At 51.3% G+C, this 15654-nt stretch overlaps 2 protein-coding genes across 4 annotated transcripts in view; one reads left to right on the forward strand and one right to left on the reverse strand.

Moving 5' to 3' along the window:
• Positions 1–6011: 6011 nt before the first annotated feature.
• Positions 6012–10888, reverse strand: NAIF1 (nuclear apoptosis inducing factor 1). 2 transcript variants are annotated; one of them, XR_003612893.2, is made up of 3 exons: positions 10081–10888; positions 7814–8339; positions 6012–6554 (listed from the first exon to the last, which is right to left on the reverse strand). XR_003612893.2 is itself a non-coding variant. In XM_008152588.3 (2 exons), exons 1-2 carry the CDS (start codon positions 10589–10591, stop codon positions 7867–7869), a joined length of 984 nt encoding a protein of 327 aa, XP_008150810.1. In that variant the 5' UTR covers positions 10592–10888; the 3' UTR covers positions 6012–7866. The 2 variants fall into 2 exon arrangements, 1 of the variants encoding a protein (XP_008150810.1); XM_008152588.3 differs by having other exon boundaries at positions 6012–8339.
• Positions 10889–11649: 761 nt separating this feature from the next.
• Positions 11650–15654, forward strand: part of SLC25A25 (solute carrier family 25 member 25) — a 33575-nt gene continuing 29570 nt past the window's right edge. For both annotated transcript variants that reach the window (XM_008152582.3, XM_008152584.2), the window contains exon 1: positions 11650–11989. In XM_008152582.3, the coding sequence (XP_008150804.1) occupies positions 11738–11989 (252 nt within the window). In that variant the 5' untranslated portion in view covers positions 11650–11737. The remainder of the gene's footprint in view (positions 11990–15654) is intronic.

The raw sequence follows: 15654 nt of genomic DNA on the forward strand, positions 1-15654 counted from the left end.
GTGCCCTAGCCGGTTTGGCTCAGTGGATAGAGCATCGGCCTGAAGACTCAAGGGTCCCAGGTTCGATTCCAGTTGAGGGCATGTACCTTGGTTGCGGGCACATACCTAGTAGGGAGTGTGCAGGAGGCAGCTGATCGATGTTTCTCTCTCATCGATGTTTCTAACTCTCTACCCTCTCCCTTCCTCTCTGTAAAAAATCAATAAAATATATTTTAAAGAAAAAGACAGATGCTATTGCCATAGGACCTTTGTTCTTCACTGCGGGGGATTCTCCCCACCTCCAGGAGCATTAGGCAATGTCTGAATACATTTCTGATCACCACAACTGGAGGGGGAAGTGTTCCTGGCATCCAGCGTGTAGAGGTCAGCCATACTCCTAACCATTCTACAACTGCCCCCACGACAAGGAATGATCCAGCCCCAGAGCGTTCCTGCACTGAGGCCGAGAAACCCTCCTATCGCAGGATCCAGACATTTAAACGTGATTACAGTAGGCTGTGATGAACATGTGAGAGAGGAAACACAGGGTGTGACCCAAGAGGGCTCCCTGGAGGAAGTGATGCCCAAGCTGATGTGAAGGATTAATAGGAGTTAGGAGAGTGATGAGGAAGAAAGTTGTTCTCAGTACGGGGAACCTCAAAGGCAAAGGTCTGGAGGGAAGAAAAAGAGCCTGACATCTTTAGGAAAGTAAACTTTATTCTTTTCCTTTTATGGGAAATTTTCTCCAGTTTTATTGATATAATCGACAAGGAAGTAAACTTCCAGTGTGGCTGACCAGAGAACAAGGTGGGACGCATGAAAGGCCTCTGTAGGTCACGTTCAGAAGCTAATACTTCCCCCTGAGACTAAGGGAAGTCACTGGGGGAGTGAGGACTCCCTCCAGTCCACCCATCAGGAGGCAAGGGAAATTTGGGACCTCCCCTAAATTTTGAAAAAGAACCCATTGAAGCTACTTCCATTTTCAATAGCTTTGAGTCAAGAGATTGGATGCCAGTAACACCTCCCCCTCCAGGGATCAACAGGCAGTGGGGCCTGAAGACCTTCCTCAGAAGGGCCTGGAGGCAAGGCCAGTGAGGGGGCTGCTGTGGGTAACCCAGGTGAGAGAGGGGGTGAGATTGGACTGGGGAAGAAGGAACTGAGTGGGGAGAGATCTGAGGGATATCAGGAGGAGGAGTCACAGCTGGTGGATGTGGGGCTGAGGCAGTGGGCTGCCGGCTTGGGCAACTGGGAGATGAAGATGCCACTCACAGAGCTGGGCTAGAGGTCCCTGAAGCCACGCGGCTCCCAGTGAGGGGATCAGTTAAAAACCAAGCCCGTGCCCGTGGGATGAGAGGGAGACACCGTTCGAGGAGCCGTGTGAGTGCACCGCAGGGGAGGGCCTACCGGGCTGGCCGGTGGTTGGAAGCGTCTTTGAGGAAGTGATGTCCAGGCTGAGCCCTGAGGGCTGCCCAGGTGTTGGCCAGGGGGAAGAAGCGGGCGGAGAAAGTGACCTGAGTTGGCGAGAACTGGCACATTCCAGCACACGCTTATGCTGGACAGGCCATTTCCAGAACCACCTCCCTCTTTGTAAATGTCCGTACCGAGTTTAGCTCATCAGCTCTAACCAAAGAGTGGGTGTGTCCCTGCCTGTTCTTCCTAGAAACCCCCTGGCCACCTTCCACCAACTGTCTAGAATGTCTCCAGGGTCAGGCTGTCTTTTCAGAGAGATTTCCAAGCTATGCTACGTGTTCTAGAGGCACTAACTTAACTTCTCACATCAGCCCCATTAGAGAGGGATTTCTAGATGAGGACGCCAAGGCTTGGGGAAATTATATGACCCCATGCCATGGCACACAGCCAGTAAGTAAGAAGCCGGCGGACTCCAAAGACCTGGCACGTACTTGTGAGAAGTCCAGCTCCTGGCACAAACCCATGTGTGATCTTTCAGGCCCGGCCATAGGCCGTTACAGAGGTTTTACATGACAGGCCTCCCAGCGGGGCACCGCCCGCTCCACACAGCCTGGGGCACAGCCAGGGCTCTGCAGTCTCTGAGGGGATTACAGTCCAGGAGGAGGCCCCTTGGCTGGCCAAGCTGCATTCCTACCCAGGTGCCAATGCAAAGCCTTCCCCAGGTTCCTTTGCCAAGACCTACTTATTGGGAGCCGGGGCGGGGGAAGACTTTACTCTGACTCATTACTCAGTACTTTTCCACTCCTAGCCCTTCCCCCTCTGCTCACCCCCAGCACACACACAAGTCCAGAAAGCAGCAGGCGTGTTTCGTTGGGGGCTCCCGCAGCAGTGACTCCCCATCTGCGACACATCTGACCCTTGCCTGGCGCTGTCCCGTGGGGCACGGAACACTGGGGAGCTGCCACTTTCTCCTCTTGCGTATAGCTTCACAGTAAGTGATCACAGGCCTGACTGTGCCTCTCATTTTGGCTTAGTGTCTTTTTTAAAAAGTTATGTTTATAGTGATTTCAGAGAGAGAGAGAGAAAGAGAAACATCAACGATGAGAGAAAATCATTGATCTGCTACCTCCTGAACACCCCCTACTGGGGATTGAGCCCACAACCTGGGCATGTGCCCTGACTGGGAATCAAACCGTGACTTCCTGGTTCATGGGTGGATGCTCAACCACCGAGCTACACCGGCCAGATTTGGCTTATTGTCTTAATGGACTTCTGTGACAGGTGGCAGGTCAGCTTCTCACAACTTGCTCAACCCACCTCTTTAAGAGCACTTGGTCCTAGCTAGTTTGGCTCAGTGGATAGAGCGTCGGCCTGAGGACTAAAGGGTCCTGGGTTCGATTCCACTCAGGGGCACATGCCTGGATTGTGGGCCCGATTCCCAGTGGGAGGTGGGCAGGGGGCAGCCGATCAATGATTCTCTCTCATCATTGGTGTTTCTATCTCTCCCGCTCCCTTCCTCTCTAAAATCAATAAAAATATATCTTTTAAAAAAAGAGCACTGTAGCAAGAGCCTCCCAGTGTCCAGCTCTTCCCCGTACTGGCCTTGGCTCCCATGCCCCGGGCTGCCTTGAATCCCAGTCTCTCTTCCCTGGGCCCCGCACCCTCTACTTCCTGGGTCACGGCCTTTGTAATCTGACTCAAACCACTTGTGACAAAGCTCCCATTGTGATCTCCAGAAAAGACTCCCTAGTTAGCCCTAACTGGTTTGGCTCAGAGAGCGTCGGCCTGTGGACTCAAGAGTCCCGGGTTCGATTCCGGTCAAGGGCATGTACCTTGGTTGCGGGCACATACCCAGTAGGGAGTGTGCAGGAGGCAGCTGATAGATGTTTCTCTCTCATCGATGTTTCTGACTCTCTATCCCTCTCCCTTCCTCTCTGTAAAAAAAAAAAAAAAAAGACTCCCTAGTTCCCGTTTGGCGTATCAGACACCGGTATAGTGAGGAGAGGGCCAGTGTTTATTGCACACCTGCTATGTTCTAGGCACTGGCTAAGTGTTTTACCAACATGATCTCATCAAAGGAGTTCATACATCCAGTGCTTAGAACAGTGTCTGACATAGCAATCGCTCAATAAATGGTACCTATTTCTATCCAGCCCTCATAGTGCTTCTGTACCCTGTCAGGTAGGTACTATTATCCATCATCCTCACTTTGGAATTGAGAAAACTGGGGCCCCGAAATGTTGAGAGAGAGAGTGACTAGGTGGAGCCTATCTCAAGCCCAAACCTGCCTGAGCCCACCAGCTCCCCACCAGGCAGCACTGCCTCTCGGCCTGTTGTGCAAACTCTATCGAATTAGAAGCCGCCGGGTCAAATACAGTTCACAAAGGACGTCTGGTCCATCAAAGCAGTTTAAAATGAAATAGCAAGCTTCCGTGGCTTAGAGGATTTTCTTTTATGTTATTAAAAAACCACTTCAACTGAGTGAGTACATTTGGAGATCTAGTTGGTTTTACTAAGTGACTCCTGAGAAGGGCAGCATCCCACCTAGCAACTAGAAGAGTGCTCCAAGGGGTTGTACAAAATGGGAGGTTTTTATAGGAACAAGGCGGAGGCGAGGGAGCGATTCACAAAAGAAAAGAAAGGGTTATTTCTAGACCAGGACTCCTTTGGGGGAAGGGAATGGGAAGGGTTTTTATCAGGCAGAGTGCCTCTTCTTTCTGTGGGGGCTGTGGGGAACGGAGAGGGCCCAGGTGACCGGCGATCTTACCCATGCTTGACCGGAACATTCTAGATTGCTTAAGATTACATTTCTGGGAGAGGTTGAAACTGCCGTCAGATCAGGTATTAAGTCTAGCTTTGTATTGTGGGCTTTTAGCAAAAGTGACGCCATTTTGGGCCTGTAATTTTCTCTTTAACAAAGAAAAACTCCACATTCCAGCAATATAAGCGACACTTTTCACCAACACCAACAAGATGTGGTAGGTTTAATTCTGTTAAATTACCCTTTTTTTTTTTCTCTCTCTCTCTCTCTCCTTTTTTTTTTTTTGGTTAATCCTCACCCGAGGATAGTTTTTCCATTGATTTTTAGAGAGAGTGGAAGGAGAGAAAATGGTAATTGTAAACTGACTCAAACCACTTGTGACAAAACTTCCATTGTGATCTCCAGAAAAGACTCTAGAGAGAGACAGAGAAAGAAACATCGATGTGAGAGAGACATATCGATTGGTTGCCTTCCACATCTGCCCCTACAGGGAATTAACCCACAACCCAGGTACATGCCCTTGACTGGCAATCGAACCCGGGACCCTACAGTGCTCGGGCCAACGCTCTACCACTGAGCCACACCAGCCAGGGCACCCTTTTCTCCTTCTTTTTTTTTTTTTAAAAAATGTATTTTTATTTATTTCAGAGAGGAAGGGAGACGGATAGAGATAGAAACATCCCTGAGGAGAGAGAATCATTGATTGGCTGCCTCCTGCACGCCCCACACTGGGGATAGAGCCTGTAACCCGAGCATATGCCCTGACCTGGAATCAAACCCTGACCTTCTGGTTCATAGGTTGATGCTCGACCACTGAGCCACACTGGCCAGGCTCCCCTTTTCTCTCCTAACATGAGTAAGTCCAAAGCCTGCAGCGAGTAGGAGAGGTCAGTGTTCCCTTTCAAGTGCCAAGAATAATAAACATAAACCATCTCCTCGGCCTCCTCCTTTGACTTAGAAGATCCTCAGTGTCAGGCTCAAATGACTTCTAGCTGATTTCACTCTACAGGCTGCAAGGTTAGAATAGTTAAGAGGTAAGAGCAGTAGTGAAGAGCATGGACCACCCCAGGGAATAAGGTAGCTGTGTGACCTTAGGCAAATTGTTTAACCTCTCTGATCCATAGTGTTCTCACCTGCAAACTGAGAACAATACTAGTATCTAATTCATGGGGCTGTTGCAAGGGGTCAATGAGGTAATGCTTATGAGACCTGGAGAATAGGGCTGGATAACAGTCAGTTTTTATTATTACTAAATACCCGACAGAGTGATGACTATGGCCAGGAAGGCGGGGATCCCTCTAGAATAAAGGCCAATCTTAAATGAGAATCTCTGCTTGGAGAAACTCCTGAGAACCAGCTCTCCCTGGGGCATTTCAGCTGAGTTTAACTCTTCCATTCTCTGAGCCAAATTTCTTAACCTCCAGGAAATATCAGAATCACCCAGAGAGCTTATGTACCATGAATATTCTTAGAGCTCTCTCTCCAGGAGTCCCTTCTGGGTTTGGGATGAGGCCAAAGGATGGGTATGTTCAGACAAACACTTCGAGCAATTCTCACTCGGTGTCTAAACACTGCCCTACCCCAGGAGTAGACAGACTTTTTCTGTAAAGGGCCAGAGAGTAAATACTTGGGCGTTGTGGGCCAAAAGTCTCTGTCACAACTGCTTGACTCTGTTACTGCAGCACAAAAACAGCCAAAGACATGGAATAAGTGAAGGGGGTGTGACTATGTTCCAATAAAACTTTATTTACAAAGACAGGTAGGGGCCAGATTTGACCCGTGGGCCATAGTGTGCCAGTCCCTGCTTTCTGCCAGCACACATCTCTTTTATATATAACCAATAAAGACACAGACATGGGTATTAAAAAAAAAGTGATATTTCTTTAATTTAAAATTATGACCTGGAAAGAACCAGTCAGTTTAAGTGATCCAGGCTTTCCTCTTTATACCCAATTGGAACAGACACAATATTGGCTCAGGTTGCTAACCCCAGAGGAAAACCAAACCAAAATAAAAAACCCTCAGGAAGTCCCCGCAGCTACCCTGCTGGGGCGCTCAGGCTCCTGGGAGGGAGGGTGCCCAGGTTGCCAGGGGCTACTGCTTTCCAGCCACACTGAGGAGAGCTTTTCTTCCACCACCCACCCCCTCACAGGCCCGATTCCTCCCCATTGCTCTGCAGCTGGCCCTGCATGTCCTCCACGGAGGGACTGGTGGCACAGGAGTCACCTCCCAACTGCCTGTGGGGGCACCTTCCTGTGACTGCAACGTGAGCCGAGCAATTCTGAATGCACATGCCGGCAGGGCAGCACCTTCGTTGTTTAGCTGCGATCTGGAGCCTTGAGTTGTGACCATCAGTCATGTGTGGTCAAGGCACCAGCAGCAAGATGGCAAACTGGGAAATGATCTGGAGAAAAATGCAAGGTCTCAGTAATGGATTCAATAGATTTCATTCTGAAGATGAAACAGACAAATGCCATCTGGGTAAACTCCCTACAAACGGGAGAGAGCAGAACAGGGAACACCACCTCCTTCAGGACTCCGAGGTCTGTCTGCTCTTCCGAAGCACAGAAATCAAAGGTCCCACATCTTAGGTCAGCAATGCTCCCACCTCACACACTCAGGGCCAATCAGGCCTGCGGATTCACCCAGCCTGCCACCGGGGTTCTCAAAAGAACTCTAGGCTCTGAATAGTGTGTGAAGGGAGTCCAGGGTGTGATGCTGAGCAGGTTTTCTTGCAGGGTTTTGGAAAGGTACAGTCAGTAGAGAGGAAAGAAGCAAGGGCGTAGCCAGAGTGGCCCTCAGAGATCCTGGAGGTCTTCCCAGGAGGGGTTCATGGACAGAATAAATAGAACTGGCTTGCAGCAAACCTTCTGGAAGGAGCCAGCAGGTCACCACAGACCCACTGCAGTGGGGCAACAGGTGTCCACACCGGTTTGCTTTCTCTAAACTTTCCAGCACCCAAAGCCTGAAGCTCGAGCTGAGTCAAGAGCTGTTGGGACAAACCACGAAAGGGCTGTCCCGGGACGCAGTGGAAGACCAGATGGCGGCCAAGCCATCCCCACCCCTCACAGCATTGCTGAGCCCGGCGGGCCATATCCCAGGTGTGGCGCAGAGGCAGCCCAGGGCACTACCAAAGGCCCCTGCTGTGCCCAGAGCGGGCGGGGAAGAGCGTGGCGTTAGAGTCCCCTGAGAACTGAGGCGCCGTGAGGAGAGGAGGGTGGGGTTTCTCTGTCACTCTGCCTCCCAAGGGAGGGAGAAGATCTCACTGTGCTCTGCCAGCACCACTGACAATATCTTACTGAAGGGATGGCGCCTGAGGGTGGGGCACTTGAGCACAGAACCACGGCTGTGTGATCATTCCCCAGGGACAGCCTTCCTGACAAGGGTCCCAGATGGAGTCTGGGTCATGTCACAGGCCCAGGCTCGTGACAACACATGCTCCACCCCCACCCAGTGCCTGACCCCCCGCTAACCAGTCTTAACCAGGTTCTTAACAAGGCAGCTCGAGTGGTGGGGGTGAGAGTTTGGGTCTCAGGACCCCAACAAGTTCCTCCTCCCAGGCTCCTTTCTTTCTCAGAAACAGTGGACCTCCTGTGTGTCTGTTAAAGGGGGGGCTGTCCGTGTGGCCGGCCTCGCCAAAGGCCAGTTACAGAACCCACTTACAAGACCACCTGATGTCCTCCAGTCACCGCAGAAGGCTGGCTCGACCCCTGCCCTCACTGGATGATGCTGTCTGGCTGTCCATTCTGGGCCATCTGTCCAGGGTCAGAGGCGGGGGCAGGGTTGTACGTGTTGCTCTGCAGGTAGCGGCGGAAATCTTTGATCATGGGCCGGAGGATTTGGATGAGGACACTCAGGGCCGCCTGCGTGCCCTCCATGGCCTGAGCCTGGCGCTCCTGGGCGCAGGCCTGCACCTCCTGGGAGCGGCGGATCATCTGCAGCAGGTCGTTCTGCTGCTCCAGGTGCTGGGCGATCTCCTTCACGTGCAGGTTGGTGACCCGCTGCTCCTGGATCAGCTTGGCTGAGTTGAGGGCGATGCGGCTCTTGAGTGCCTGTGGCTTGACCGAGGGGTCAGCATGCTGGGCGATCATCTCCACAGGGGCCTCCGCTGGCAGGGGCGGGGGGGCCTCAGCCGTGCAGTACTCGACCACCCCCTCCTCCAGCGCGTGATAGGTGGTCTCTGTGGGGACTGTGGAAAGAGCAAAGGCAGTGTCAGGTCCCTTTCTAGAAAGAGGGAAGCTGGTTATGTGGGATGGGCCGTATTAAGCCCTATTCTGGGGAATTCAGGCCTCCTCTGCCTTTATAGCTATACATATACCTAAGTAAATCTAGAACCTAGCAGGCTTAGAATCTTAAATCTATTTGGTAACCAAAGGGTCAGTCCCAGATCTGGCAAAAGCAAAGATGCTAATAACGATGCTAGCAAAAAATTTGGAGTACCTGCTATGTGCCAGGCACTGTACGAAGCTCTTTGCACTCATTAGCTCAACAAATCCTCATGACATCAGGAGGTAAGTCCTGTCATGTCCATTTTCAGAGATGAGGAAACAGACTCAGGAACATGGAGTGCCTTGCCTAAAGCCACACAGCTTATTCAGCAGGTGCAGGAAGCAAACCCAGCTCTCCCCAACACCAGAGTCCACAGTGCTCAATTCCACCCCACTCGGCTGCTTCTGCTAATACAGGCATGGTCACATGTTCCCCGTGGCACCGGTACACAGCAGGCATCCGGAGTGGGAACCTCTACATACGCTGTTTGTAGCTACACTGGTCCTACCTCCTTCCGTGCCTTCCTGACTGCCAGTCTCTTAGGGCCAAGCAGAAAAGGAGATGGGAGGGGGCTGGCAAAGTGTCCAATAAATGCTTCCCTGTCTTCTGATCACGTTGATCAATGGAATACCTAAGAGTTCTTCCTGTTCCAGAACTGATTTAGGCCAGTGTTGGATCCTCTTTCCTACCTCAATATCCTTGAGAAATATGACACTGCAGGGGATGGCACTCACATACACCCAATTCCCAAAGCCCCGCTGAGAAGCACTGATCTGATCAGTACAGTCTATAACCTAGCACCAAGAGGCAGTTAACGGACACCAATGCAAACCCTTATCTGAACTAAAAAGCTCAACCCAAGCCAGTCCCATTGTTCTTCAGCTGAGAGCCTTAGAAAGGATTCTAGGTGCGCTGTTTGGGGCTCCCTGCATGGAGGAAGGTGAATCTTCTCCACCCTTCAATGCCAACATCAGCTGTGTGTCCCCATCAACCAAGAAGCCCGCCTTTCTCCTCTGAGTTATGTTCTCCCAACTGACACTGCAGTTACTCAGATGTGTCTTATCTGTCCTACCTGATTATAATTGGCCTCTGTTTTGGACACCTTGGTAATCCCAGTGCCAAGCACAGGGTTTGGCACAGAATAAATGCTCATGTTTGAGGAGTGAATGAATGAGTAGATTAACACCAGGAACCATGAGGTTCCTCAACTGCGCCTGATGAATGTTTGCCACACCGAAAACCCAGACTGTCTCTCTGTCCAGAATCCGTGTGTGGCTTGGGCATGATCATTCCCATCTATCTATTCACTGAACAAATATATTCTGACTGCTTAGTATGTGCCAGGCCCTGTAGTAAGTCCTGTGAGGATAGAAACATGGTCTTTGTCTTCAAGGACCACACACACAGTTCAGTCATGGACAGGAATGGCGGCAAAACGCAGTTGAGAGCCATCCAGCTCATCAGAAGTCCAGACTGTGTGCTGGGGAAGTCCCAGAGAGAACAAGATCATTTCTGTCTGGGGAGCTCTCGGAAGGTCTCAAAGTCTTCCAAGACTCCTATCTGACCTTTGACCCTTTACAGCCAACCTTCCCCAGGCTGCCCCATCTCTTGCTGGCCCTTCCCACTAATGCACGCTGGACTGGGCAGGAGAGGTCACTCACTCTGTGTCAGGGTGACCGTGGCTGCGGCTGCAGTAGCCGTGGGTCCAAGGGCTACAGGGTGGATCTCTGTGGTACTGGGCAGGCTGATGATGGTGGCCTCACCCAGCAGATTGCAGATGCGCTGTTGCATGGGGGTGAGCAGTACGGGGGCTACCGCTGGGCCACCGCCACTACTGCTACCACCTGGCCCCGGCCCACCAGCTCCATCTTCCTCATGGGGCCCTGGGGCCTCGCCACCCTCCACAGCCGCCCGTACTTGGGCCACCTTGCGACGGACCTCGGTCTTGAGATCAGACCACTTCTTCTTGACCTCGGGCAGCTCCCTGCGGCAGGTGGCCACGGCGTTAACCCTTCTCAGGATGCCGTGCCAGGCCGCGCTCTTGGCAGCCAGAGGGACCCCGGCGTTGAAGTGGTTCACCAGCAGGTGCTTCTTCAGCTCCAGCTCCTCCACGATAATCTCCACCTCTCGCTCAGAGAAGTTCATCTTCCTCTTCTTGGCTGGGACGGCCATGGCCTCTCCCCACCCTTCTTTTTAAAGAAATTATAATCCCTTCAACCGTCCAATTTCCCTTTTTCTCTTCCTTAGCCTCGCCCCTCACCCACCCCCCTACATGGGATAGGCCGAGTTTGCCAAGGCCAAGTACCAGGCCTTTGGTAACCCCCCCGTTACGCAAAGTGCGTAGGGCCCGGCGCCGACCGGCCCAGCCGCTGCCAGCCAGCGGCGTAATGGCTTCCTGAATCTGCCTCTTCCGCTCGGGTGTGCGGAGATCCGCCCACTTCCCCTCCTCCCGCCTCCCAGCGCTGCTCCGGGGGAACCCGCCCTCCCGGTTGGTCGAGGCTCAATAGCAGGACACTCACTGGTTCTGTGGATCTGTCGCTCAGCTACAGAGCACGCCCACTTACTGGGATTGACTTGATCATTGGTCTAAAGGTATGCCTGTCTCTACAGAGTGCTCCGATCACTGAGTCTTTATTAATTAACTTCATTGGAAATTCGTTGTCGTTCAATCTGCAGTATTACGAATATTATCCTATTAAATTCAGCTATTTTATTAGTTTAGAGAGTTAGATGATCAAAACCCGGCCTCCTGAGCATCCCTAGTGCTTTCAGCTTGGCCGTTGGGCAATTAATTTATAATTTCACCCACGGGCGCCAACTGGTTTGAGATGCAGCTCACAATTACTCCTCACACAAATCCTATTTCCCACCGAAGACAAGACCTCTCCTCCCTTCCTTCCATTCTGAAGTCCAAACGGAGTTACTCAATGGGAACTGGACGCGGGGCCTCCCGCCTGCCAATCACATGACTTCTGCCTATAGCGGCGCGATTTCCTCTGTTTGGCCCGGTTCAGCCAATCCCTGCCTCCCTCAGTTTGAATCGGTCCCAGGCTGAGCCGGAATCGCCCCGCCCACTCGATTGATCCAAGCCGTCAAGGGCGATGTGGGCAGTCCCTGGAGAGGTCCCGCCCCTCCGGGTGGCAGTCCCGGCCTGTGACTAGTCGGAGGCGAGCTAGGGGCGTGGCCAGAGAGGCGGGGCTCCCGGAAGCGGCCCCTCCCGCCCGTTTGCCGGCATCTCGGAACCCGCGCTCGAAGTCTGAGGATACTCGCGTGTCTTCTGCGTTCTCCTCGCCGCCCGGCGCCCCTGCCTCGCGCCCGATGGTGAGCAGTGTCTTGTGCCGCTGCGTGGCTTCCCCGCCGCCGGACGCCGCCGCCGCCGCCTCGTCCGCCTCGTCGCCGGCGTCTGTGGACCCGTGCGGCGGTGCCGTCTGCGGGGGCCCAGACCACAGGCTGCGCCTGTGGAGCCTCTTCCAGACGCTCGACGTCAACCGCGACGGCGGCCTGTGTGTCAACGACCTGGCCGTGGGGCTGCGACGCCTGGGATTGCACCGCACCGAGGGCGAACTCCGGGTAGGCGGCGCGCACCGTCCGCGCGGGCGAGGAGGGGGCCTTGCGCGTCCCAGACTACAGGGAGGTCCAGGGAGGGAGGGGGGGGGCAGGTCTGAATGTCCTGGCTTATGGGGGCAGCCCCTTGGAGCGTAGTAGGTCTGCTGGATGGCCCCTTGGTCTTGGTGGGACCCCGGAGTGACCGGTGGGTACCCTGTTTATGTGCTGGTGGGAGTGGAGCTCCTTGACGTCTGTGGGCGCTTAAGCTAGAGGGAAATGCTCTGCGTGGGCACAGGTGGGCACCCTCTGGGAGCTTCTGATGGGCGAAAAGTCCCTGACTGCTCCGGCTTTCCCCAAAGTAGAGGCCAAGACTCAGAAGTCTGCCTTTCCTCACCTCCTGACCTCAGGGCTAAGCTTGATGCATCCCCCTGCCCACCACTGACAAGTGCATCCATCCTCCCCCAGCGCCCCCCTCCCTCCCCTCTGGTTTCCATGCCAGCCATTGGCCCGGATCTGGTTCCTCTCAGAAGCATGTGGGAGTTGGGGAGAAAAATAAAAAAGGGAACTGGGGTTTTAGACAGATCTGTGATGGTGTGGGTGGTGAGGACTAACAGCTCTCTTGATTTAGGCTCATTCCTATTGACATGCTTATCCAGAAGACGGGATGATGATCCCTTGCAGCGTTGCAGGTGATATCTAGGAGGGAATATCAATATCATTCCTCCTGTTCGGGAGTGGGCTCTTGGCCAAGGGGCAGGGGGTCCGGAGAATGGCCCACCTCCAGGCCTGCCAGAAAGAGCAGTGCTCTTTTCTTTATAGGAATCTCAAGCAGAAGCTGTTTCTTTCCCTTCTCTCAAGATACGTTTTTCCATCTGACTTTGTAGCTGTAGCTTCCCTTTCCCGAATATTTCATTTACCTGTGGCTTAGCCTGATTTACAACCCGGGGGAGGACCGCTGTGTACCTAGTCACCTGTCTTTCTTCTAAGTTAGTTCATTTGGCCCATTTGTACAGAATCTCACAGCCAAGTATGAAGAAATCTGGTAAAATACCAGAGAATGAACCCAATTTTTTGGTAGGCCAGGTATGTACATAAAGTGTTTTTAACTCATGTCCAAGATATCTTGGATTAACATCTAAGGTGTTTAACCTACTTAGGATCTGCCCGGGAAGAAGACCAAGGGTAACACTATGTAAGAATAGAATCAATGGGTTAAATCCAAGAGGTTTATAGAGACAAGTTAAAAAAAAAATTTAAGTAGCCCTAGCCAGTTTGGCTCAGTGGATAGAGCGTCAAGGGCACATACCTGGTTTGCAGGCTCCATCCCCAGCCCTGGTCGGGGACCGTGCAGGAGGCAACCAATCGATGTGTCTCTCTCACATCATGTTTCTCTCTGTGTCTCCTTCTCCCTTCCACTCTCTAAAAATCAATGGAAAAATATCCTCACGTGAGGATTAACAAAAATAAAACTTAAGTAAGTTTTACACAAAATAGTAGTGTGAGTTGATGTTTTCCTGTACATATCTGAGGAGTAAGTCACTTGGACAGATAGTATGGCTAAATTCAGAGTCTTTTATGCTGTGTGGGCTCAGGGAGGTGTGGGCCCAGGTTTACCTTTCTGCTTCTTTGCACCTACTTGGCGTATGCTGCAGGCACATCAGGGCATCTGGCTGTGGGAGTGCATTCAGTGTTTACGCTAAGCTTAGTGCTCAACCAGAGTCACAATGTTCTTGTGATTCACGGCACAGGCACATCTGACGTTGATCCTAATCCATTTTTCTGGCAGTAAATTTCTAAGGGCAAACAAGGAGAGAGTGATCATTTTTCTTTCCCGTGTTAAAAGAAACCTTTCTGATTAACCAAAGGTTGCCTGGCCCCTTGGTCACATTGGTTCTAAGATTTTTGATTCTGTGACTGATCTAAGTTCTATTTAAAAAAAAAAAATTTTTTTTATTTGTTGGATTTAGAGAGAGAGGGGGGAAGAGAGAGAAAGAAACTTTGAGTTTGTTGTTCCACTTATCCATGCATTCGCTGGTTGACTCTTGTGTGTGTCCTGACAGTGGATCGAACCTGCAACCTTAGCATATTGGGTAATGCTCTAACGAACTGAGCTACCCAGCCAGGACTCTTATTTTTTTAAAAATACATTGTTGTTGATTTCAGAGAGGAAGGGAGAAAGAGAGTTAGAAACATCAGTGATGAGAGAGAATCATTGATCGGCTGCCTCCTGTACACCCCTAACTGGGGATTGAGCTCACAACCTGGGCATGTGCCCTTGACCAGAATCGAACCCAGGACCCTTCAGCCAACACTCTATCCACGGAGCCAAACCAGCTAGGGCTAGGACTCTTTTTTATTCTTGTGGTGTGGGGATTTAGTATGGACTCTATTTCTGTAACTCTTTTAGCTTTCGAATAAGTTAAATTATTATACAGGGTTGAGGCTCGGAATTATGCATTGTATTTGTTTATTACCTATAAAGGAGTACATGCTAGTCTTCTGGCGAATGGTTTACGTATCAAGAGAGAGAAAATCTGCTTTGTTGTAAATAACCGGGCAACAGGAAGACACCCTGCCGCATGAACCCCCATACCACTTCCTGTTGAAACAATATCAGTGTTAGTTACGAACAGAAAAAGTAGTGCTGCCGTTTTGCAGAACTAGCAAAGCCAAGAGAGAAGTCGGGGGCCCTTGGGTTAGGAATGGGTCGTCTGCCACGGGAATAGGCGTTGAAAAATACATCAAACTTTGGCAGCTGCTTCCTGTGACCTTTCGGACCAGTCTGAAGTGCTGGGGTTTGCTCAGAAGTCAGCTTTGAGTGCTTATCAGTGGGTGATGGGTGAGCCAAGCCACGTGACTATCAAATACAAAGCCTCTTGCTAGCTTTACAACAGGTTGGGTCAAGTTTTCTTTAGAAATGAACCAGCAATTTTTGGCATCTGCCTTTTTTTTGTTTTGTCCAGAAGAAATTGGGACAGTCGAGGAAAAATTACTTAAAATGGAAGCGGGCAGCCAGCCAGGGAAGTTTCCTTTGTAAAGGACATGTGAGCAAGAAGCCCATCCTGAGACAAGGAAGGGAAGCGTTTATTTATTTTTATTTTATTTTTGGGGGGGAGGGTTTATTAAAGAAAAAAGATGACGGCAGGCAGCGGTAGTGACTTGAGGCAATGAGGCTTCAGCTGGAGCTAATTATAGCATTGCCTACTTAAGGCATTTTCATGTGACCAAACAAAATCTGTGTCTTAAAACAGATTTAAAACATAGGTTCTAACTTACGCAGCCAATTAGAGGAAGGACGCAAGCTGGGTTGTGTCCCTTTCGCGGAGGGTGTGGGGCTGGCGTTTAATGCAGGTGAGGGTTTCAGACGATGGAGTGGTTTGCTGACTTAGAGACGTGCATATGCACGAGCTAGTTTAGGCCTCACAATAACTTTGTGAAATAGGCAAGACAGTGATTTCACCCCATTTTACAGAGGGAGGGACAGAGGTTCAAAAAGATTATGAAACAACCTCAAAACTCACTGGACCACTAAGGAATTAGACCAGAGCAAGAACTGGAACCAAATTCTGATCTGTGCTCCACTCTTTAACTAGACCAGTTGTTTCTGAGGGACATGAACAGAGCCTCTCCCTGGGCTTTTGGGAGAATTTGCGAAAGATGAGGAGAGATCAATTTAGAACCACATCTGT

Source organism: Eptesicus fuscus, chromosome 15 (assembly GCF_027574615.1).
Source record: "Eptesicus fuscus isolate TK198812 chromosome 15, DD_ASM_mEF_20220401, whole genome shotgun sequence".
Taxonomy (NCBI): Eukaryota; Metazoa; Chordata; class Mammalia; order Chiroptera; family Vespertilionidae; genus Eptesicus; species Eptesicus fuscus.